At 36.3% G+C, this 23539-nt stretch overlaps 2 protein-coding genes and 1 pseudogene across 3 annotated transcripts; all 3 read left to right on the top strand.

Moving 5' to 3' along the window:
* The first annotated feature begins 3330 nt into the window (after window positions 1–3330).
* LOC143610091 (endochitinase-like) lies at window positions 3331–4801 on the top strand. The gene is made up of 3 exons (XM_077084665.1): window positions 3331–3754; window positions 3954–4098; window positions 4424–4801. Exons 1-3 carry the CDS (start codon window positions 3331–3333, stop codon window positions 4791–4793), a joined length of 939 nt encoding a protein of 312 aa, XP_076940780.1. The 3' UTR covers window positions 4794–4801.
* A 660-nt stretch (window positions 4802–5461) lies between these two features.
* On the top strand, window positions 5462–8104 carry LOC143610093 (endochitinase-like). The gene is made up of 3 exons (XM_077084667.1): window positions 5462–5741; window positions 7008–7152; window positions 7634–8104. The coding sequence occupies exons 1-3, from the start codon at window positions 5462–5464 to the stop codon at window positions 8004–8006; spliced, it is 798 nt and encodes a 265-aa protein (XP_076940782.1). The 3' UTR covers window positions 8007–8104.
* Window positions 8105–14363: 6259 nt separating this feature from the next.
* LOC143610090 (endochitinase B-like) lies at window positions 14364–16671 on the top strand (annotated as a pseudogene). The gene is made up of 3 exons (XR_013149526.1): window positions 14364–14809; window positions 15457–15601; window positions 16197–16671. The product of XR_013149526.1 is annotated as an endochitinase B-like (transcript).
* The last annotated feature ends 6868 nt before the right edge of the window (window positions 16672–23539 follow it).

Here is a 23539-nt window from a genome sequence, read left to right as displayed (position 1 = left end):
GATAATCGAAAACCGAAACAGGACCGTTGAAAATAAAAACTGAACCAAACCAAACCGTTACTAACGGTTTGGTTTCATGGTTTGGACTAGTTATGCATCTATAAAAACACATAATATATTATGTTGATTAAAATAATCGGCCATCACAAACGAAAAAATATTTGTAAACCAAAATTGATAGTTTTAGTTAGCCATTAATCTTGATGCTTCATCACCAATATAATATCAGTTAAACTTGTAGATGCCAATCAAGATAAAGATTACCAAGCTCTTGAAATATATTAGTATAAGTTGTTGAAATAGAAGCAATTGATTTAAAACCTTTAAGAAGACACAATGCTAGATGAGATTAAATAGAAAAACCTTTACACTTTAATTAGAAACAACCCACCAAGATTGTAAGCTGCAATTTCTGCAAACAATGCTCCCAAGTTACTAAACTTAGCCCATGTTATAAAATACTGATAATTAAATACATATATCATGAAATCTTACGGTCCGGTCTGGTTTATATGGCTGATTTTCGTTATAAACCGTAAACCAAACCGTTCGTTACAGTTTGATAATTCTTAGACAATAGAAGCAAAAGATAACATAATGGTCATTTGTCAAACCCGATAGATACCTGAAACCCGCAAGTATGCTTGATACCCGATGGGTTTTGGGACGGGCTATAATAATCGGGTCCGGGGTTGGGAATACATAAACCCGTCCTGACCCAACCACAAACGCTAATTGAAATTGCTTTCTATATATAAGATACAAACCAATTGAGCATCAATTTCGTCCTGTAATCTTCCCATATAAAACTGACAAAGTTAAAAAAAAATAAAATCAGAATCAAGATTCAAGTAAACTGAACATCAATTAGCCAGCCGATTGAGATGGTGAGACAGGAATGGATGAGTGTGGGGAAATATAAGAGACGAAATCGAGTAGAGAAACAAAAACACATACCTGTTTGCGGTTGGAGATCAAGGGAGGATGGTTGCCACAAGGGCAATTACGTCGTTATTTTATATCTGATTCGGAAAGAGTATTCAGATATCATCTTCTACTTCAACTGAACAAATTATCTGAAATCTGATTCGGTCCCATTCAGACCCAGGTCAAACAAACACACCCTTAATTAAATTATCATGGGACCATGCTTGCTTTGAAACTATACAACAAACAGTGTCGAAGAAGTAGTCAATGAATACATTTTGGACATCATGTAACTAACTAGTCAACATTGTCATCGTATTTGAACAAGTCAACCAACTAATTAGAGTTCGTTAGTATTCAATCCACATCACAAGTCTCATGTTATTCAGTTTGTAACATGCGTTGTCCATTAATTTCAAAGTATTTTCTAGAATAACTTGACTAGAACAAACCTTTTTAGTAGTTATTAATTATTTTTATATATAAATTGAGCGAGAAACTATCAAATTATAAATATGTTGTATATTAAATTTGGAGGAAACATTGTTCATCCTCTATTTATTTTTTAATATATTTGAAAGTGTCTGTGAGTGGAGAATTGAGAATAGATAATGATAAAGATGTAAAAAAATATTATTTAATTGTGTATGAGAGAGAAAATGTAATATTTTTTAGTGTAATTATAGAGAGGAATGGAGAAGCTGTCGAGAATGCTCTAATGCCATAACTTATGTTACGTTTTCAATAGCACAGTTCATAAATGGTTTGTCTAACCTGAAAACACACGTATATTTGATTTAAGTGACTTACGTGTCTCTTAAGATGGTAAATTGATCCAAGGGTCTTAATTCATCTTTCCAAAATTTCACTCGATCTCTTAATTATACGTTTACGCTGTAGAAAAAGACTAATAATATTAATAAGGGAAACAACCCAATATGTCCCATTTGAAGAGAGGGATCCAAGAATTATCTCCATAATCCACAAAATTCGAGAACTGTCTACTCTAAATACGTCTTGACAACGTGTTTGAAAATGTAACCCGTTTTGAAGGCATGTCTGATTATCCGTTTTGGAGACATGTTGGAAATTAAATCAAGCACTTCTCCAAGATGGATTACATAATCAAACACGTTGTCAAGACGTGTGTCGGGGTATGGTACTAAGAACCCTAATTTATTATGTTTTGGGCTTATTTTATTATATGGGCTAATACATTTGTTATTGGGCTGAGGGGGTTTTGTGGAGGTAACCCTAACTGGGCTAGGCCCATTAGGGTACCATGATGGTGGCCATGAGGCTCCCTATATAAGGAGGTCTCCACCTCCTTATCAAGGGTTGGTAAAAATAGCTCAATAAGAGCCACCACCATATTTTTGTGTCTGTGAACAAGAGATCCTCTGGATTTCTTAGCGGTCACCTCCACACCCCCAAAAGTCACCGCAGATCACAGCAGCGGTCGGAGCAGAAGCAAGCAAGTCGTGGTTCGTTCATCTCGAAGTCCGTGGAAACATCGTCATGGGTCAGGTCAGATTCATTTCACGTTTCTACATTTGGCGCCATCCGTGGGACGGCAATGAACCACACTTCGCTTCTCGTTTCGGCCCTCCTTCTAGCGCCAAAATGTAGAAACGTGAAATGAATCTGACCTGACCCATGACGATGTTTCCACGGACTTCGAGATGAACGAACCACGACTTGCTTGCTTCTGCTCCGACCGCTGCTGTGATCTGCGGTGACTTTTGGGGGTGTGGAGGTGACCGCTAAGAAATCCAGAGGATCTCTTGTTCACAGACACAAAAATATGGTGGTGGCTCTTATTGAGCTATTTTTACCAACCCTTGATAAGGAGGTGGAGACCTCCTTATATAGGGAGCCTCATGGCCACCATCATGGTACCCTAATGGGCCTAGCCCAGTTAGGGTTACCTCCACAAAACCCCCTCAGCCCAATAACAAATGTATTAGCCCATATAATAAAATAAGCCCAAAACATAATAAATTAGGGTTCTTAGTACCATACCCCGACAACGTGTTTGATACGCAAACACATCACAAAGCCATAAAGATTTGTGAAATTGGATGACATTTTATGGACCGTTATGTGAATTTTGATCTCTTTAAGTATTTTCTCTTTGATATCTATTAATGATCTGATTACTTTATCCATAATCCAGATAAGAAGTATTACTTGGTCTACGAAGACAATAACACGCACAATTAATTCTTTAAACATTATCACATTCTTCACTATAAAAAAACATGTATACATATAATAAGTTAAAGTCCAACATAGACAAATATCCGGTCTAAAAAGTAGAAAAAGGTGACATATATATGGCTATAAATAGTTAAATACCCTTAGATAGTTTCACACATCAAACATCACAATTCATAAATTACCATGAATACATATCTCCTCTTAACCTTTCTCTTCCTCTTATCATCATCTGCTTCGGCTCAAAACTGCGGCCGACAAGGCGGTAACACACCATGTTCAAGTGGTAACTGTTGTAGCCAGTACGGGTACTGTGGTAACACTCCGGCTCATTGCTTACCGTCTAATAACTGCCAGTATCAATGCACTGGTACTACTAATCCTCCGTCGACTAGTGGTGGTGATGTTGGCTCGATTATTACTTCATCCGTGTTTGATCAAATGCTTAAGTACCGAAACGACCCTAGATGCAAAGCAAATGGATTTTACACTTATACCGCTTTCATTAATGCTGCAAAGGCGTATAATGGATTCGGGACAACTGGAAGTAATGATGACAGGAAAAGAGAGCTCGCGGCTTTCTTAGCTCAGACATCCCATGAAACGACAGGTTTGTTTGTTAGTCATTATTCTATCTATAGTTTGAATATTATTATTACTATTATTATTATTACTTGGTTAACTTATTATTATTGTAACTTTTTTTTGAGATAAATAGATCGAATATTTGTTTTTCGATCAGTTATTCAATACACAAAAATATTATTCGTACGCACACAACAAAAAATATTAAACCTTATGATGTGTAGGTGGATGGGATACTGCACCAGATGGTAGATTTGCATGGGGATATTGTTTTGTTAGAGAACAAGACCAGTCAAATAGGTATTGTGACTCCACTGACTGGCCATGTCCCCAAAGCTACTTTGGTAGAGGACCTATACAACTATCTCAGTAAGTTCCTTGTATAGTTATATAATTATATAATTATATTATATAACTAGTTCGGTTTGAATCAAATACAAACTATATTAACGTGTTAACTGCGACAATCAAGCAGTATAATTATATATTAACATAGTGTAATTATAATGTAGTGTAATTACAACATAGCGTAAGTACACTACGATGTAATTACATAATTACACTACTTGATTCTAACAGTTAACACGTTAATTTAATTTGTACATTAACTTTCCGCATAACTAGTCTATACAAAGCAAATTATTAACTATATATTTGAGCTTTATTACTAATATAACATCCAACATTATGACAGCAACTACAATTATGGTTTGTTTGGAAGATCAGTCAACAGGGATTTGATCAACAACCCTGATCTTTTAGCCACCGACGCGACCTTATCTTTTCGATCGGCAATATGGTACTGGATGACACCACAGGGTAACAAACCATCAAGCCATGATGTTATTACTAGAAGGTGGACACCATCAGCTGCTGACAATGCAGCTGGTCGTGTCTCGGGCTATGGTGTGATCACCAACATCATCAATGGTGGTTTAGAATGTGGTAAGGGTCGGAACGATAAGGTGGAGGATAGAACTGGATTTTATAGAAGGTATTGTAGCATTTTGGGAGTTGATCCTGGAACCAATCTTGATTGCTACAACCAAAGGCCATTTGCTTAAAATTATTGGTCTTGTGTTACTTGAATAAATGAATAATTTATGCAATAAATCCATTTTTGTAATGGTATTTTAAATGTTGTTTAATAAATGAGAAGAATGTTATGGTTCTTCATTTTCAAGTTCAGTCAATATGTATATAGCATGTCTTTTCGTTTTTTTAATACTTTTCAACATTATAAATTTATGTCATCTAATTATTTAAGAGGTTAACAACTTCTTGTTGCTACTAGACAATGACTTCAATTTAAACATCAGTTTAATTAATATGGTAGTGAAAACATTAGGCTCCAAAATGAAAAAAAGTCTCACTATCTATGTAACATACAGTGACGTGATGAAGCGTATTTCACTTTTTTGTTTTTTTTTCCCTTTCGAACGACATTTCACTTTTTTTTATTCTAATTACAGAAAGAGATTGGTTTAGTAATTTAGATATTCAGTATGATACCAAATTATGTGAAAGTTTTCTGTATCATGTTATATTCTGCATTACAAAAATATGAAATAATTAGTAAAAGATATGATAAGGTCTAAACTCTAAAGAAACAAATATGTATATTTATATGGCTATAAATACACCAAATTTCACACATCAATCTCACACTAGTAACAAAAGATGTTTCATATTTCTATATATCATATGTAGCCCATTTCACAAGTAACAAACCATGAAAATGTTTCTCCTCTTGACAATTCTCTTCCTCTTATCATCATCTGCTACACCTCAGTCAACTGGTGGTGATGTTGGCTCCATCATTACATCATCCGTGTTTGACGAAATGCTCAAGTACCGAAACGATCCCAGATGCCCTGCAAATGGATTTTACACTTACACCGCTTTCGTTGATGCTGCAAGGATGTATAATGGATTCGGGACAACCGGAAGTGATGTTGACAGGAAGAGAGAGCTTGCGGCTTTCTTAGCTCAGACCTCCCATGAAACAACAGGTATATTTTTAGCAGTAAGCGCGCTATATACTTTGATTAATTAATATATAATAGTTTTCAAAGTTTGACTATGGACTCCCTACATATAGCAAGATCAATAACCATCTGGATATTGGATATTGTTCGAATGGCCGTTTTCGAACAGTATTTTTGGGTTAGACTAAACGTACCTTTCTCGTGTACTTGTCATACCCCTCCCCTTCTAGACTTTCAATATATTACTACCATCTAATATTTTTTTTGTAAAGCTTATCATAATAGTTATATTGATTATATTTTGTAAAACATTTTTTTATCTTCTCTTTTTTTACGCTTATTATTCTTTATCGTAATAATATTATTTTTCTCTTCATAAAAACGATAAAACAATTTGTATATTTTAATATTATTATATATGTCTCCCGCCCGACCAGAAAAATCCTTTGAATATATTTTGTTAGGTTCGGGCGTATAAGATTATTGTCACATTAGAAAATTACTAAAAAAAATGTAAGGTATCTCTAAAAGTTATTAAAAAAACATACTCAAAAGTATTAAAACATTTATAAAACTGTTTTTTCTTTTTAGATAAAAATATGTTTTTACATAAACAATTTTTTTCGTCATTAAAAAAACAAAAAAAAAGTTTTATAATATGAAAAAAAAAGAAAGGAACAAAAACTATTTAAAGAATAAAAAAAAACTTTTTAAAATAATAATGATAACAAAAGATAACAAATGGCAAAGGAAAAACAAAAAGGTTTAAATCGTATTAATGCAAAACTTGAAGGAGGGGGTACGTTTAAAAATGAAGGGAGGGGTATGTTTAACAGCACCCGTATTTTTCGAAGTTTTTTTAGTCAAAACAGCCGTCTGAGTGTTTTGTGGACGGCCGATTGATGGTGTACAATTCTGATGGAGGTGGTGTTGCTATAGCATGCCTTGACTTATCATTATTTTTATTTATTAATTGATTTTAAGCAATCAGCTATATACGCACCTTTGGACATCTAATATTTTTCAAAGTTTGACTTCCTATTTTTAGAATGGTCATTTGAATATTGTTCAAACGACTGTTTTGATCGGTAGTTTTTAAAGTTTGACTTTTTAGTCAAAACGGTTGTATGAGTGTTTTGTGGACGGCCGTTTGATGGTGTAAATTTAAATGGATGTGGTATAGCTATAGCATGTCTCAAGTTATTATTATTTTTCTTTTAGATAGATGGTGGTGGTTGGGTTGATGTTTTATATGAATGCATGTGATGAAATATATATTGATATGTGTAGGTGGATGGCCAACTGCACCAGATGGACCATATGCATGGGGATATTGTTTTATTAGAGAAAAAGACCAGTCAAATAAGTATTGTGACTCACCTAGCTTGCCATGTCCTCAAAGCTATTATGGAAGAGGTCCTATCCAACTATCTCAGTAAGTTCCTCCAATATGATTAAATTGTAAACATGTTACTTGGAAGCAAGTCATAAGCGGGTTAACAGTCGCACCTGTCACTCAAACCATATTGGTAGGTTGACTTGTTTAATTAAACAGGCTAATTAATTAGCAAGTGAATCCGCACAAACACAATTTATGTTACTGAAAAGCTCAAACTGAACCCAACCCGTATATTGAATAGGTTAGATACGAGAAGAAAACATATATTAGATCAAAATTTAGAGTTGTAAAATAACAAGAGAAAACCCCGCTATAAAACTAGTTAAATTTTAACATTATATATTCACCTATTACTCTAGATGTAGTAAAAACTTCACATTTGTCATATTGTTTTTTTCTTTTTCTTTTTTTTTTCTAAATGTAGTTAGATTGAAAGGTTAAATTTTAATGCTTAAGGGATCTATGAGAACAACATATTTTCCAACTGTATAACATCCAACATTTTGATATTTGACAGCAACTACAATTATGCAATGTTTGGAATGTCGGTCAATAAGGACTTGATCAACAATCCTGATCTTTTAGCTACCGACGCAACATTATCTTTTCGGTCAGCAACATGGTACTGGACGACTCCACAGGGTAAGAAACCATCAAGCCATGCCGTTATCACAGGAAGCTGGACACCATCAGCTGATGACACGTTAGCTGGCCGTGTGCCGGGCTATGGAGTGATCACAAACATCATCAACGGTGGTCTAGAATGTAACCAGGGTCGGAACGATAAGGTGGAAGATAGAATCGGGTTTTACAGAAGGTATTGTAGCATGTTGGGAGTTAGTCCTGGAGACAATCTTGATTGCTATAACCAAAGCCCTTTTGGTAACTAAATATTGGTGGTGTTACTTAAATAAGTAAATATGTTTATGCATAAATCCATTTCTGTAATGGTATATTTTATATGTTGTTTAATAAATGAGAAGAATGTTATATAATAGTTCTCTAGTTTCTAAGTTTAGTCAATATATTGATTACTTTCAACATGATAAATATAATTATATATGTCATCAAATTAATGCCAGAGTGATCTCAACCAGATTTTATCGTGGGGGGTCTTCAGGCGGGGTCCATTGACTGCACCCATATAGCTTGTAAATATATATACTAAACATAAATTTTTTTTATAAGTAACGTATATAATCTTATTAATTTGTATTGTACAAGAATATGATACTATATGTGTATATATTATAAAACAAAATAACTTTGTCTCACGTACATCCATCATTGTTCATCAATGTATAAGTTTCTAAATGTTTTGTGAACAAGTAGTTCTCGACTCCAAGGGATTCAAATTCATCTGGCTCCATCTCTTTATTATAAGTTTATCCTACAGAAAATGACTAAATAATATCAAAAGATGGCTCCATCTCTTTACTATAAGAGCACCCACAATGCTAAGGTTTGTGATGTGTGAAAGACGGACCAAGAGAGGAAGGGAAGTCTATGGAAAGAACTTGAACACAGATGACACGTGACAAAAGAAGTGGGGCTACCATCTCTCACACACATTTCTATAGATAAGATGTTGAAAATGTATGTTACAACCCATCAAAGCTTTAAAACTGAGCGGGACTTGAAGAGGTCTAAGGAAATTCAAAATACCACAGCAGAAGTTCCATCTATTTGCTAATCGGTTATCAGCACTCCATGTCATGTCATGTCTGTTGAAATTTAGGTGTTTAAGATACCATCAAAATTCATTTGCTTATCTTGTAGAAATTTCTGGATAGCTCGAGGCATTTTCTTATTCATACGGGCGTTTTGAAGGTTGTGGTAACTCATAACTTTCACTCCATACTCTCTGGCAGCATGCTATATTACTTACTGTATCTTTAAGTTTATATTACTATATCTAATATTAATTAGGAATGCAAAAATGCTTAAATTTAACTAATCTTATAATCTATGATTCCTGTATGACAATAATAATGCAGGCATTCTCATTGGATTTCAATTTACATGAAAACTCATTCTCAAGAATATTATCATATCCTAGATTTGATCATGAATACAAGCTAAAGAATCACATTATTTCTCACCATGAAAAGCTCAGTTTTTCACCAATGACAATTTGACTTCAGGTGAACATTTGACTTTTCAAAATTGCATTAAAGCACGATATGTGCCAAAAGTGACACCACTCTTTGTTCATGTCTGTTGCAATTTATTGTTGTATTACAGGTATTAACATTTTTTGAAAGTCTTTAAACTATGTCAATTTTGGTGTTCTTTTGTCTGTTTTGAAAAACAAGCTTGACTTTCATATTAGGTGTTCTTTTATGAAAGCTTCTGGCAATTTGTATTAGTGTTTAAACAGATAATCAGTCTGTTTGACTTAAAAGTAAAAATTTGTGTTTCTGCTGTTAATCCAGCATTTGGCCTATTGTGTTTTTTGTTCATGTTTAGACTGTTAATCTAGCATTTGATTTATTTTGTTTTCTGACAAGTGTTTAGACTGTTAATCTATCATCTGATTTGTTTAGTTAACTGTTAGTGTTTAGATTGTTAATCTAGCTTTTAATTATTTTAATTTCTGTTTATGTTTAGAGTTTTAACTATTATTGTAGCATTTGATTTATTTTGTTTTTTGTTGGTGTTTAGACTGTGTTAATCTAGCATTTGATTTATTTTGTTTTCTGTTCATGTTTAAGATTGTTCACTATTAGTATACTATTTGATTTATTTTATCTGTTTATGACTTTATGTTTAGACTGTTAATCTAGCTGCGATCTGCATACCGGCGGATTACAATACTCGTCCTCTTGACACAATTTACAGCAATTTCATCGATGCGCTCCCTGTGGTACGATTTACGTTTTTATAGCTTTAATTTGACGTTTTTATGTATTATAAACTATTATACTGTTTTTTATTTTTGATTATATGAAGTATTCTATGACGTTTTATAGATCGTTAGTGTCATCTTCGTCTGTCAGGTCAAATATTGTTCGGAGAATAACAAGCGGCTCATTCACTTTTCCACTTGTGAGGTATATGGGAAAACTATCGGTAGCTTTCTTCCCCAATATAGCCCTCTGTGACAGGTAAAGATTCAGATTCATTTAACTTATTATTAATTAAGATTAGTTGTTCGAAAACACAAATCAGGATCCAATTCATGGAAGTTTCATTAATTATGTATTTTATTCGGCCCGTTTTGATTAGTACTTATTTTGGTCAAAACCTGTTCTTTCCCAAACAAATCGACCATTTTTTTTAAAAAATGGTACTGTCTGACACGAACCACATGACCTTTTGTTAAAAATGGCCCGGTCTGACCCAATTCTGTTTTGACCTGAACTAAATTGACCTTTATTGAAAAGTGGCCCGTTTTGACATGAAACAGTCTTAACCGAACACATTCTGACCCGTAAACAAATTAACCTATTTTAAAAGTTGCCCGTTTTGATCTGAAGCCGTCTTGACCGAACACGTTTTGACACGTTACAAAATCGACCTTTTTATTAAATGGCCCATTGTTAGTTGTTACCCGAACTAAATTGAGGTTTGTTAAAATGGTTTAAGAAGCTTCGGTCCGTAATTAAAACGAGGACCAGAGATTTTACCATTATACCCTTCTCATAAACGGTAACAACTTTTGTATATTGACCAAACCCTAATTACAAAAAAATCATGTTCGTTTAATTTTTCATTTTCTATCGTTTGTTCGGTTAAAGTTATACAAACGAAGGAACACAAACATGTTTGTGTTTGTGTACAAGCCTATATGTACTGTTTGTTTTTTTAAAAGTGAATATGTTTTGTCTTGTATGTAAAATCCTTAGATCATGTGAGCCTTTAGACTTTGAAACTTATATGATTTCTACAAATGTCATTTATGTAGTTAACAATTTTTTATAAATATTTAAACTTTTTGTTGCTGTCAAGTATTTGTAAATAAAGTACATGCTTTTCTAATGATATTGTTGTTTAGGTCCAAAATGATGAGGATGAAACTGCACCTTCAGGTACATATGTGGTTTGTGTTGTTGCGTGTTAATGATGAGAGGTTAATAAATCTCTTTTTTAAATTCCATGTTTTGCATAATATATAATTGTAGCATTACGTAATTCTTGTCAGTAGTCAAATAAAAAAATTGGCCATCGATCATATATAAAAAATGTTCAATTTTTAAACTTTTGAAGTAAGACAGACAGTTAAAGCATAATGGCAAAATCAAAAGCTAAAATATGATGTTTTAATCTTTATACGTCCAAACCGATTCATGTTATAAATTGAATCAGTTTGATCAACTTTGGCCAAATCGGTTCGGCTTGGAAATTTTTTAAGATGGTTGACTTTTTAGTCAAATCTGACCAAATTGTCATTATGAAATCAAAGGGGTTTATACGTTAAGGTAGATTATATTTACTCACCTTTGATCACTTTTGTAATAGTGTTTAATGAGGCTTACTGAATTATATGAGATTTTAGAATAAAAAATATTTATTTATGTTAACAGACAAATGTGAAAGGGAGATTAGTAGTCATATGGCTCCGAACGCTTGTAAAATGTGATTGGAATGGTCGGTTAAGCATGGTCTTGCGTTGAAAATTGTCAGATCGAGCCTAAAAATAAGCTTTGTTCATAAATGATCCCGGGGTCTACTTATCAAGCTTGATACTCAGTTCATTTATGTTTCATTCAATTAGCCACCTGAATTGCTCTTTGGAACTGCCCAGACCGGCTCAAGGCTGGTGGTCCGAGAGGCCATTTAGTGGTTGTGCAGCAGCTACTGTAGCGGTCTGCATGCTGAGGTTTCATAATAAAAGTATTTTTAATTTGCTTACAAAGTGTAAACACCCCTAGCCCCGCCCCTCATGGTAGGTCTTTATTATAATTTTTGGATTACTTTTGTTTGTATTATCAATTGTGTCAATTAGAAACTAATATCCAAGGTTTTTTTTGTACATGTAACTAGAGGTGGGGGATGTACCAAAGGGGTGTTGGACTGTTGAAACGAGCGGGTTTTTAGATACAGAGCTTCCTGATGGTATACACTTTCTATTATTATTATTATTATTATTATTAATTTATGAATATTTTCTTGCTTTTATTTTTGCCAAATTCTTAGGAACCGTTAATTTAATCGAGCCATCTCCGTACGAGAAGATCTAACCTTTATAACATGTATGTTTGTCTTGCCTGTGCACACATTTTAAGATCAATAAAGTAACAATTTTAATAGTTAATTAAGTTTTATAGATTGACCCTTTGAGAGTTAAAAATATTGAACAAGTACGTTTTTTAAGGATAAATACGAGTTTTGGGTCAATATTGAACTTTCGTTCGAGTCAATGTTGGATCAAAAGGGTAATTCCGGAATATTTTAAAAGGTTGGTTTTGAGTTAAGTGCTTCAAAAGGGAAAATCCAGAATATTTTAAAATTATTTTACGTGAAATTAAAACGCAAATGGGTTGTTTTTGTAAGCTTTCTGAATTGACAAAACCCATTATGGCCGGTCATGTAAAACTGCACTGGACCATAAGTTTTGATGATATTTTAAATTTTAAAGTACTTTAGTTTAAATATAAAGTATTAATATTAGGGATGTGCGCGAAACTGAGAAAACTGAATGAAAAAAAACAGAAAAAACCAAAATGGCGGTTTTGTTTTGTACTTTAGCAAAAACCAAATTTGGTGTTTTGATTTGGTTTTGAAATAGTGCGTGAAACGAGCCAAATTCAAGCTTGAAAATATACAACGAGCTAAGCTTGAGCTTTAGAACTAGAGCTCGAGCTCTCGTTAGTCAAACGAGACCGAGCTCTAGCTTGAAAAACTACCTAATGAGTTGAGCTTGAGCTTTAGAAACACGCTGAGCAAAGGCTCTTATAAGCTAAACGAGTTGAGCTCTATTTTGGTTTGGCTTGTTTAAATCCCTGTTCAAAAAGCTTGAAACCGTGCCAATAAACATAAAACCAATGCTAAAACTTGAACTATGACATGTTCTTATAGAATTTTTCGGCGGTGAAATATTCGATCTTGGGCTGTAAAGGGGAAAACAATACTGAATTTGATGAGCTTGCACTCAATTCTGTGTGTATTCAGGCCAAAGGTATTTCTAATTTATGGTTATATATATTGATTTTTGACAATCTTTTCTTTTAAAACATATAAATATTATTAGTTTTTTATGCAGTTAAACTCAAGGTTCAAGAACATTGAACACACATGGTGAACGCAATGAGGCTTATTTCTAGAATACTTTTGTGCTGGGCAAAACTGCAATAAGTGTCAGATAAAGTAGAGTAGTATTTTATGTTAAGATATATATGCATATATTTTATGTTACCACCTAAAGATAGAATACTTTATGGTGAACACAATGAGTGTGTATACCAATATGCTGGTCAAACTGTGCATATATATGCATTATATGTATGTGGCACGCGAGCGTCTGTGTGTATACCAATTGAGTGTATTCATATCTATTGGTGTGTCCATGCCTTTTGACTTTATAAGTCAAAAGGCTGCAGTCAAAGCATGTTGTCTGAGAATTTTGAAATTGTCTGAAATGCCCTTGATGATTAGTTTGAAATCATTGATCATAAAAAATTTGATCTACTCACTTTGTGATAAACAGCAGCTAAAGTTGTAACCCCTCTAAACTTTGTGATCAAAATATTTTAGATAAATATTTTAGTTTGACTCCAAATAGCCAACATACCCTTTTTAGATGGCTTGTTTTCAACAAACAAAAATGAGTATCGCATTGTAACATATTATATGAATAATAAAACAAACAAAAAGACAATATAATAAATCACGAGAGGATTAATAAACTGACAAAAACGAGTATCGCATTGTAAATTGTCGATGCCGCGGCATCGCGCGGGTTCCATACTAGTATATATATGTTATACAATTAAAATAACTTTTTAATAAAGTTTGTGAAGGTTTGTTGTGAAAATTGGTAAAAGTATTTAAGAAAAGTTTAAAATCTGATGGGATGTTACTATATTACTTTATGAAGGTCGAGCGTTACGGATACTCTAAGTTTATTCTTTTTCTACTAAAAAAGTTAACTTCAATAATAATTTTACATGTATGATTCCTTTTAACATTAATCTGTCACAATATTCTACAATATTACAAAAATATGTATATGTATACAATACAAGTGAGTCATATACAACATATGCATGGCTATAAATACGCATACAATTTCACACATAAATCATCACATTTCACAAACCATGAATACATTTCTCCTCTTCACCTTTCTCCTCCTCCTCTTATCATCATCATCTTCCGCTCAAAACTGCGGCCGACAAGGCGGTAATTAACGCACGATGTACCAACGGTAACTGTTGTAGCCAGTGGGGTTTCTGTGGAAACACTCCGGATCACTGCTTGCCATCAAATAACTGCCAGTATCAATGCACTGGTAGTACCACAAATCCACCAACAAGTAGTGATACCGTTGGCTCGATTATTACTTCATCCGTGTTTGACGAAATGCTTAAGTACCGTAACGATCCAAGATGTCGTGGGAATGGATTTTACGCTTACACTGCTTTTATTAATGCTGCGAGAACGTATAATGGTTTCGGCACTACAAGAAGTGCCGAAGACCGGAGAAGAGAGCTCGCGGCTTTCTTCGCTCAAACCTCCCATGAAACAACAGGTTTGTTTGATTAATGTCTTTGTTTGGTTATTATGTAAATTGTTATTGGAGTTATTATTAATTATATCTATTATAGTAATTCATGATGTTTTAACAATTAACCTTTTCATTTGAACATCTATATGCAAGGATACTTGAAATATTATGGGAAAATGATCAAAATGTCTATTTGACTACTCAAGGTAAACAAAATGTTCATGTGGGCCAGCTTTTTCTCAAAATGCGTGTTTACTCTCAATCTCGTCAACCTGCACACTTTTTAATCATTAGCTTACAAGATTTTCAACCAACAAGATTATGTCACGCGTCAAAAAAACTGTCGGTCGATAGCTTTTCTAAAAACATCGTTAAAGCCAGCGGGATTTTTTGTGCTTCTGACAGGATTTTTTTTCTTTTGGATTCTAACAAGATGTTAAAAATCCCATCGATCTAGTAATGATTAAAATCCGTTGATTCGGTGAGGTTTAGGGGTGGACGTACTCACGTACATTTTGAGAATAAGTTAGTCAAATGGACATTTTCCTGACCTTGACCGTTCAAAGGACATTTTGGTCATTTTGCCAAATCCTATTCTTCTATAAATCATTAAATCTATAAACACATGAGGAAGAAGGTTGACTTATTCTTTTCTACCCAAAAATGTGTAGGTGGATGGCCAACTGCACCAGATGGTCCATATGCATGGGGATATTGTTTTGTAAGAGAACAAGACCAGTCAAATAGGTATTGTGACTCATCTGCTTGGCCATGTCCCCAAAGCTACTTTGGTAGAGGACCTATACAACTCTCTCGGTAAGTACATAAGCGCGTTTTTGATAAATCAAGTACCGTACGTATTGTATATATATTGATTGTGTGTCTAATAGGGGTTACATTCGTGTTTTATACATGTTCTATATGAAACAAGATCAAATACATTTTCTTTTTAATATGAAAACAGTTAGAACCAATTTGCTGTTATCATTAGGTTTATTTTTATAGGTGTTTGTTGTTAATTTTTTATTCGTATTAGCTAATTTTCGATTATGAGACGTTATAAGTATTTGTTGATTTATATTTTGTTGTTATTATTAGATTTTTTTCTTTTGCTGTTATAAGTATTTGCTGATATTATTTTGTTCTTGATTTTGATTATTTTGTTGTAATTTTTATGTTTTTTTCTTTGTTATTATAAATCATTGTTTATGTAGATTGGTATTGTAGTTGGTATTGTTTCTTGCGTTCTCATTTTTTTTTATAAATTAGTATTATTTCATGCGTTCTCATGTTAAGATTAAAATGTACATCAACCTTCCTCTGTTCTATACATAGATAACAATAATATCTTTATAACACCTATATATTTTCTAATAGAATTGACTCAAGTCTCAATTACATATTTTGGCAGCAATGACAACTATGGGCAGTTTGGAAATGCCATAGGAAGGGACTTGATCAACAACCCGGATCTTTTAGCCACCGACGCAACATTATCGTTTCAGTCAGCAATATGGTACTGGATGACTCCACAGGGAAACAAACCATCAAGCCATAACGTTATTACTAGAAGGTGGACACCATCAGCTGCTGATAACGCAGCCTGTCGTGTCCCAGGTTATGGTGTGATCACAAACATCATCAACGGTGGTTTGGAATGCGGTCAGGGCCGGGTCAATCCAAGGGTGGAGAGTAGGATTGGGTTTTATAGAAGGTATTGTAGCATGTTGGGAGTTAGTCCTGGTGACAATCTTGATTGCTACAACCAAAGGCATTTTGGTTAAACTATATATATAGTGGTGCATGTTACTTAAATAAATAAATATGTTTATGCAATAAATCCATTTCTGTAATGGTATATTTTAAATGTTGTTTAATAATGAGAAGAATGTTATTGAGTACTTTCAATATTATAAATATATATATGTCATGAATCTATAGTTAGAGATTAACAACATTATAAATGACATCCATGTCTATGTTTAATGGTCACTGATTATCAATTGAAATTATCTTTCTAGGAAACTTGATTAGATAGTTTAGTTAGTAACATATTTATGACGTAATATTATTTATTTATTTTTTGAAAGGCATGACGTAATATTATTTATTTAGGGTTTTTAATTTTCTACCCTACGCGGATTTACTGTAGTGGGACCTCACCTCACACCCCATTAACCTCTTCATAAATTCGTGACAATTGATGGTGGGGTGGGTGTAGATTGTAGAGTAATTGGAAAATATGGCTAAGAAAAAAAAAATTGGGTGTACTCATCTATGACAATGAAGATAAAACCAGGCTTCTTTTCGAAGGTCACTAGTTTGAATCCAAGCTAGTACTGAAAGAGTATTGTTATAGAATCGTTGTCTTCTCCATTCTCATTCCAACTATATATAGGTACAAAACCAAATCATACAGAATCATCTAAAATCATATAAGATATTTATTACAATATTTACTAAATATAGATGTCTATTACTCCCCCGCAGTCGAAGCAGGAGGAGAACGGATGCTGAGGCTGGACCGAAAATCTTCAAAAGGCGTGCGCGGGAGGCCCTTGGTAAAGATGTTCGCAATCTGAAAGGGAGACGGGACATGCAGAATCCGAACTTGACCCCGCTGTACCTGTTCTCGAACAAAGTGAATGTCAAGCTCTATATGCTTCGTTCGTTGATGTTGTATCGGATAGCCGGATAGGTAAATGGCGCTCACGTTGTCACAATAAACTAGAGTGGCCCGAGGCAATGGTCGATTAAGTTTCATCAAGAGATTTCGAAGCCAACATATTTCGGAAACTACATTCGCTACACCCGATATTTTGCCTCGGAACTAGATCTGGAGACAGTGGGTTGGCGTTTTGACGACCTAGATATCAAATTCAACCAGAAGTAGACACAGTAACCCGACGTTGAACGCCTGGTATCCGGACACCCGGCCCAATCGGCGTCCATGTAAGCAAGCAGTGAGGGGTTTACGGACTTTCCAAGTGTCAGACCGAGGCTAAGTGTACCTTGAATATACCGCAAAATTCTCTTTAAAGCATCCCAATGGGTGGTCATGGGAGCATGCATGTGCATGCATATTTGCTGTACCGCATAACTAATGTCGGGGCGAGTAAACGTGAGGTACTGTAGTGCACCGTCTAGACTCCGGTAGAGAGAAGGGTCATCGAATGGTATGCTCGAGATGGAACTTAACTTACCATTGGTGTCAACCGGTGTGGCAAAGGGTTTGCAATGTTGCATTCCGGCCCGTTGTACGACTTCGCGAGCATAGTTACCTTGGGAAAGGAACATAGTATCACCTGTACGAGTGACAGAAATGCCAAGGAAGAAGCTGAGGTGACCAAGGTCCTTCATGGCAAACTTGGACGACAGATTGGCCATTAGTCGGTTGCGGAGGTTGTCTGAGGATGTGGTGAGAAGAATGTCATCTACATACAGTAAAAGGTAAGCCGAATCGTTGCCGGAGTTTAAGATAAACAAAGAGTTGTCACACCGACTCTGTCGAAAACCCAAAGTCAACACATAATCCGTAAACCGTTGATACCAAGCCCGGGGTGCTTGCTTCAACCCATAAAGAGACTTTTTAAGGCGACACACGTGATTTGGGTATTCCGTGTCCTGGAACCCCATAGGTTGATACATGTAAACCTTTTCATTCAATTTCCCGTGTAAGAAAGCGTTCGTAACGTCTAATTGATGAACGGGCCACGACCGGGATAAAGCAATAGACAAAACGGTGCGAATGGTTGCCGGTTTAACCACCGGGATAAACGTCTCCCTACAATCGATACCAATCTGCTGTGTACGACCGTCACAAACTAATCGAGCCTTGTAGCGGTCTAGTGTACCATCCGAACTAAATGTATGTTTAAACAACCACATGCTACGGATCACATTCATTTGTGGATGACGTGGTACCAACTCCCGAGTCTCATTTTTAATAAGGGTGTCACACCCTCACTTAGGGCCTAGGCGTGTGACCAATAGTTGGTACCTGTTTTGTAAATAAATCAGAGTTGCGGTTTATAGCGGAAGTCTTTAAAATATTTATATTGAAAACTTATTAAAATCTTTAAACCCGCTTGATATTTCAAATACATTTCTTGTTTCCCTGTAACATGGGTGGGAAAAATACGTCAGCACAAAGCTGGTGAATAACGCTGACTCTAAAAATATCTTTTCAATACCTTTGTGAAACCAACAATAATACCTTTGTGACTACTCATTAGGCACCCAACTACATTGGGATCAAATTACCCTAAGTACCATGTACAATAATACCTTGATGATATGCATGGCCTCGGGGAAATGCCGAGTCACCATGTATGTTTGGATCCAGACACATGTATACTCTTAATCAGAGTGTTCGTTTCTTATTATTGTACACAAAGTTTTTAAGGATTCGTAAATCCTATGCAAACATTCTGACTCAATATAAAAAGGTTTGGGGCGTATTCACCTTGTCTGTTTATAATCAGTTTCTGATACTGATTTCTGTTTTCTGATTCTTGTCTTCTTGTTTTGTTACCTCGGACCTATAGTACGAGAATAACTTTTTGTATAAATAACTAGATCAACGATCTAGCTTTAGACCTTTAGTCTATTTCGTATAGCTTTTAACCTTGATAAAAACATTTGTTTATTCAAAACATTTGGACCTTTAGTCCATTTGTTTGTTTATCATTTACATACCATGTTTCTTCTTCAAGAAGAAACATTAACTTTATCATCTTCTTATATGAATATTATATATTTCTTAAAATAAAGAAATACTATTTAATTATATCCCTTGAATAAACTTGCTTACGTTTCTTAATCAAGAAGAAACTATATTTGAACTATAACCTTTGCTTTAAGAAAAGTTATATAATACTAAATCGTAATCAACGTTCGGCTATACGTCCGACTATGGTCTAAGCCATTTATAATAATAAAATAATAACTTAGTCAGAATCCCTTACCTCGCACGAGTATTCGGAGTTAAATATTTCTAAGTTTATACGGGCAGCACTTCTAATCTATATGCACGTTTATCGAAGCGTTCTTGATCCACCTTCCTTGGCACGCAAATCGAGGCGATATTCACGTGTCTCCGGGTCGTGCACGTACTTCGAGGCGGAATGTCGGGTTACTTTGGGTGGCACACACTTTGAGAAAAACACCGGGTATTTGGCACGGATTACGAGGTGATATTTGTCGGGTCGGTGGCACGGAAAACGGTGTTCGTCACCCAAACCGAGGTAGAGAGAGAGTGGCTGTGGTGTGTGTGAAATGAGCCGATCACCCCCCTATTTATAGTCAATTTTGTGTCCCATCGCGGTACGCGATGAGCACCTTTTTCAACACCGTCGCGTATCGCGACGGGTACCTTTCTAAGGTCATGCCACGTGTCGCCACGTGGCCTGACACGTCTGCCACGTGTCGCCACGTGGTCTGACACGTTTGCCACGTGTCATGCCCGGCTGCCACGTGTCACCAGAGTGTGACACGTGGGTGATGCGTCATCACGGCCCATCGCGGTACGCGATGGCCGTCTCCTTAGGCTCATCGCGTAGCGCGATGGGTCTCTGGAAATTATTTTTCACTTTCAATCCTTTAACTTTAGAAACTTGTCATGTCCGGGTTAAACTCTCGTTGTCCAAAAATACTAAGGCGGCTCTTAAAGCGACTCGCGGCGATGCGAGCGTGTGAAGTGCAAAGTGCGCCATCAAAGCGTGGTTTGGAGTGTGAGATGAGGGGGAGGGTGGCATGGAGTCTGCCGAGGGCAGAGTGGTTTGTTTGGGAGGTGATGGGTCGAGTTGTGTCCAAAGGTGTGGGTGAGGAGGGTAGATAGGAAATCATAGGAAGGCGGAGCGAGAGACTGTGAGAGGGATTTGTTTTGAGCAAACGGAAAGATCATCTCGTCAAATACGACATGACGGGAGATGATCATTTGGTTGGTGTGAAGTTTTAAGCACTTGTACCCGTGATGACTAGACGGGTAGCCCAGAAAGACGCACGGAGAATAACAGTGGGCAAGTTTGTGAGTGAGGGTGGATGGGTGAAGGGGGTAGCACAAGGAGCCAAAGACACGAAGATGAGTATAGAAGGGATGTCGGTTATATAGAAGTTTAGTTGGAGTTTTGAAGTGATGTAGTTTGCTAGGAAGAATATTTATGAGGTAGGTAGCCATGTCAAGGGCATGGTGCCAAAATGTCGGGGGAAGTGAGGCATTAGCTAGAATGGTACGAATGATGTTGTTGATAGATCTTATTTTACGTTCGGATTTTCCATTTTGGGATGAGGTGTGTGGGCACGATAAGTGAAGAATCATGTCGTTTTGATCACAGAATTGTTTAAACAACGAGTTTATGTATTCGGTTCCATTGTCACATTGGAACGTTTTAATCTTTCTTTCGAATTGGGTTTCAATTTGTTTGGAGAAAGTATTAAATGTGGTGAATACATTAGACTTTTTGGCTAAAGGAAAAGTCCATAAAAATCTGTGAAATCATCAAGAAACAATATGTAGTAGCGATGACCACCGGAGCTAACCACGGGGGATGTCCAGAGGTCACTATGAATAACGTCAAATGGTAACTTGGTGCAAGTGTTAGAAGGCATAAACGGTAATTTAATGCTTTTCCCAAGAACACAAGATTGACAAAGAGTCTTATTTATTTTATTGAAAGAAATAACATCAGATTGCTTTAATGAATGCAAAATAGACGGTCCCGGATGACCGAGCCGTTGATGCCATAGTTGATGAGAGAAAGCAGCAAAAGCAGACGGTGAGGTGTAGTGAGTAGACTCTGGTGGAAGCAGGGGATAAATGTCACCGCTGCTTTGCATCGAAGGATAGGGATCCGGGTCCTGAAATCCTTCACAAGAAAACCAAAAGGGTCAAACTCAATAGAAATCCAATTATCAACGGTTAGGCGACGAACAGAAATTAAATTTTGAATAAGTTTGGGGGCGAGGATGACATTGTTTAATTTGAGGGGTGGGTAGGGTGGTGGTAGGTATTGGTTGCCTTGTCCAGTTACCGGGGTGGTTGAACCATTACCAATGGTGATATTGTTGAAATTGCCGTTATTAAAAATAGATCGGAAGTTACCTGGATTATTGGTCATATGTGACGTTGCCCCGGTATCCATAAGCCATTGATCAGGCGGGTTGAGTGACATTGTGTAGAGTGCTTGCTCGATGTTTGTTGGGGGGTAGGCAGTAACATGAGCTTGATTCGGTCGAGGTCCAAGTAAACTGGCTCCTGGAGATGCATTATTAAAACTATTGGGCCTTGGGTTTGTGGTAGGATACGGGTAGGGTGGATTGGGCCAATGGTAAGGGTGAGTGAATTGTGGACCATTCCAAGAGGGTTAAGTATTCCATGTCATCCCATGTCCCTGAGTGTTACCCCATGGAGCAAACGGAGCAAACGACATCTGAGAACCGCCGCCTCTACCATGGCCAGAGGAGTTTCGGCCACCACGACCACCGCGAGCACCACGGTGACGGCCACCACGGATGTGTCCCATATCTGATGAGTCATGACGATATTTAGAGGATGGTTTAGAGGAGCCCTCTGATTTCATGTTTGTTGTGTGAAGGGCGGTGCCGGAGGTGATGACTGCCGCCGCCGCTTGCAGGTTCTTCCTCGTTTCCTCGCAGACCAACCGAGATCGAGCCGCATAGAATGAGGGCAGAGTTTCCATGTTTTGCAGAAACATACCAATCGACTCGTACTGTTCATTAAGACCGGAAATCAATTGAATAACCAGGTCTTCGTCTTCATCCGGAGAATCGACATTGGCGAGCTGATCTGCAATTACTTTCAGTTCTTGACAATACGCGTTCATATTGGGGAAGTTGTCGAGTTGGGTGGTTGCAAACTTGTTTTTGAGATGTATTGCCCGAGAGGACTTTTTGTCGGTGAATATGTCGGCAAGGGCGGTCCAAGCAGCATGAGCGGTTGTATTTTTCTTCATAATTGTGCCGAGTATATCCATGGAAAATGTTCCATAGATCCATTGCAGAACAATGGAATCAATACGTTCCCATGAGTCGGTCGGTGTTGGGAGAGGGGCTTTCGGGGTAGCGGGGGGAGGGGTGGATGTGGATGAGGTCTGAGCACGGGCTTTCGGATCAGCGGGGGCAGAGGTGGGAGCAGGGGCGGTGGGGGAGGTAAGGTGTTCATAAACAAGATAGGCTTTGCAGTGAATGATGAAGAGTTCTGACCATGTTGTGTATTGGGCAGATTCCATCTCTAATGTTATAGGGATGAAGGTTTTGATGTTTGTGACAGTGACTGCAGGATAGAATTTGGTTTCCATGGCTGGAGATGGAAAGAAGATGAACCAGGATCGATGGTGATAGCTAGAATTGATAATCGTGAGAAGGAAGGGGAGGAACCAGGAATGATACCATGAAAGAGTATTGTTATAGAATCGTTGCCTTCTCCATTCTCATTTCAACTATATATAGGTACAAAACCAAATCATACAGAATCATCTAAAATCATACAAGATCATACAAGATCATCTAAAATCATATAAGATATCTATTACAATATTTACTAAATATAGATGTCTGTTAAATACGGGATTTTATCTTGTCGATTTGTGTTATGTTAGGGATTTCGACTATTGTGGTGACACAACTTGTGTTAAATACTCAAATATGAACATCCATCGACCGTTACCACTTCCTCTTACTCGTGACTCGTATATGTAGCAAGCACACGAGACCTTTACTCAGCAACTTTGCTTA

The sequence above is a fragment of the Bidens hawaiensis genome, unplaced genomic scaffold (assembly GCF_021521415.1).
Source record: "Bidens hawaiensis isolate Kalapana, Puna unplaced genomic scaffold, B.hawaiensis_p1.1 tig00023835_1, whole genome shotgun sequence".
Taxonomy (NCBI): domain Eukaryota; kingdom Viridiplantae; phylum Streptophyta; class Magnoliopsida; order Asterales; family Asteraceae; genus Bidens; species Bidens hawaiensis.
The sequence above is the reverse complement of the archived record's forward strand: the minus strand, read 5'-3'. Positions and strand labels throughout refer to the sequence as shown.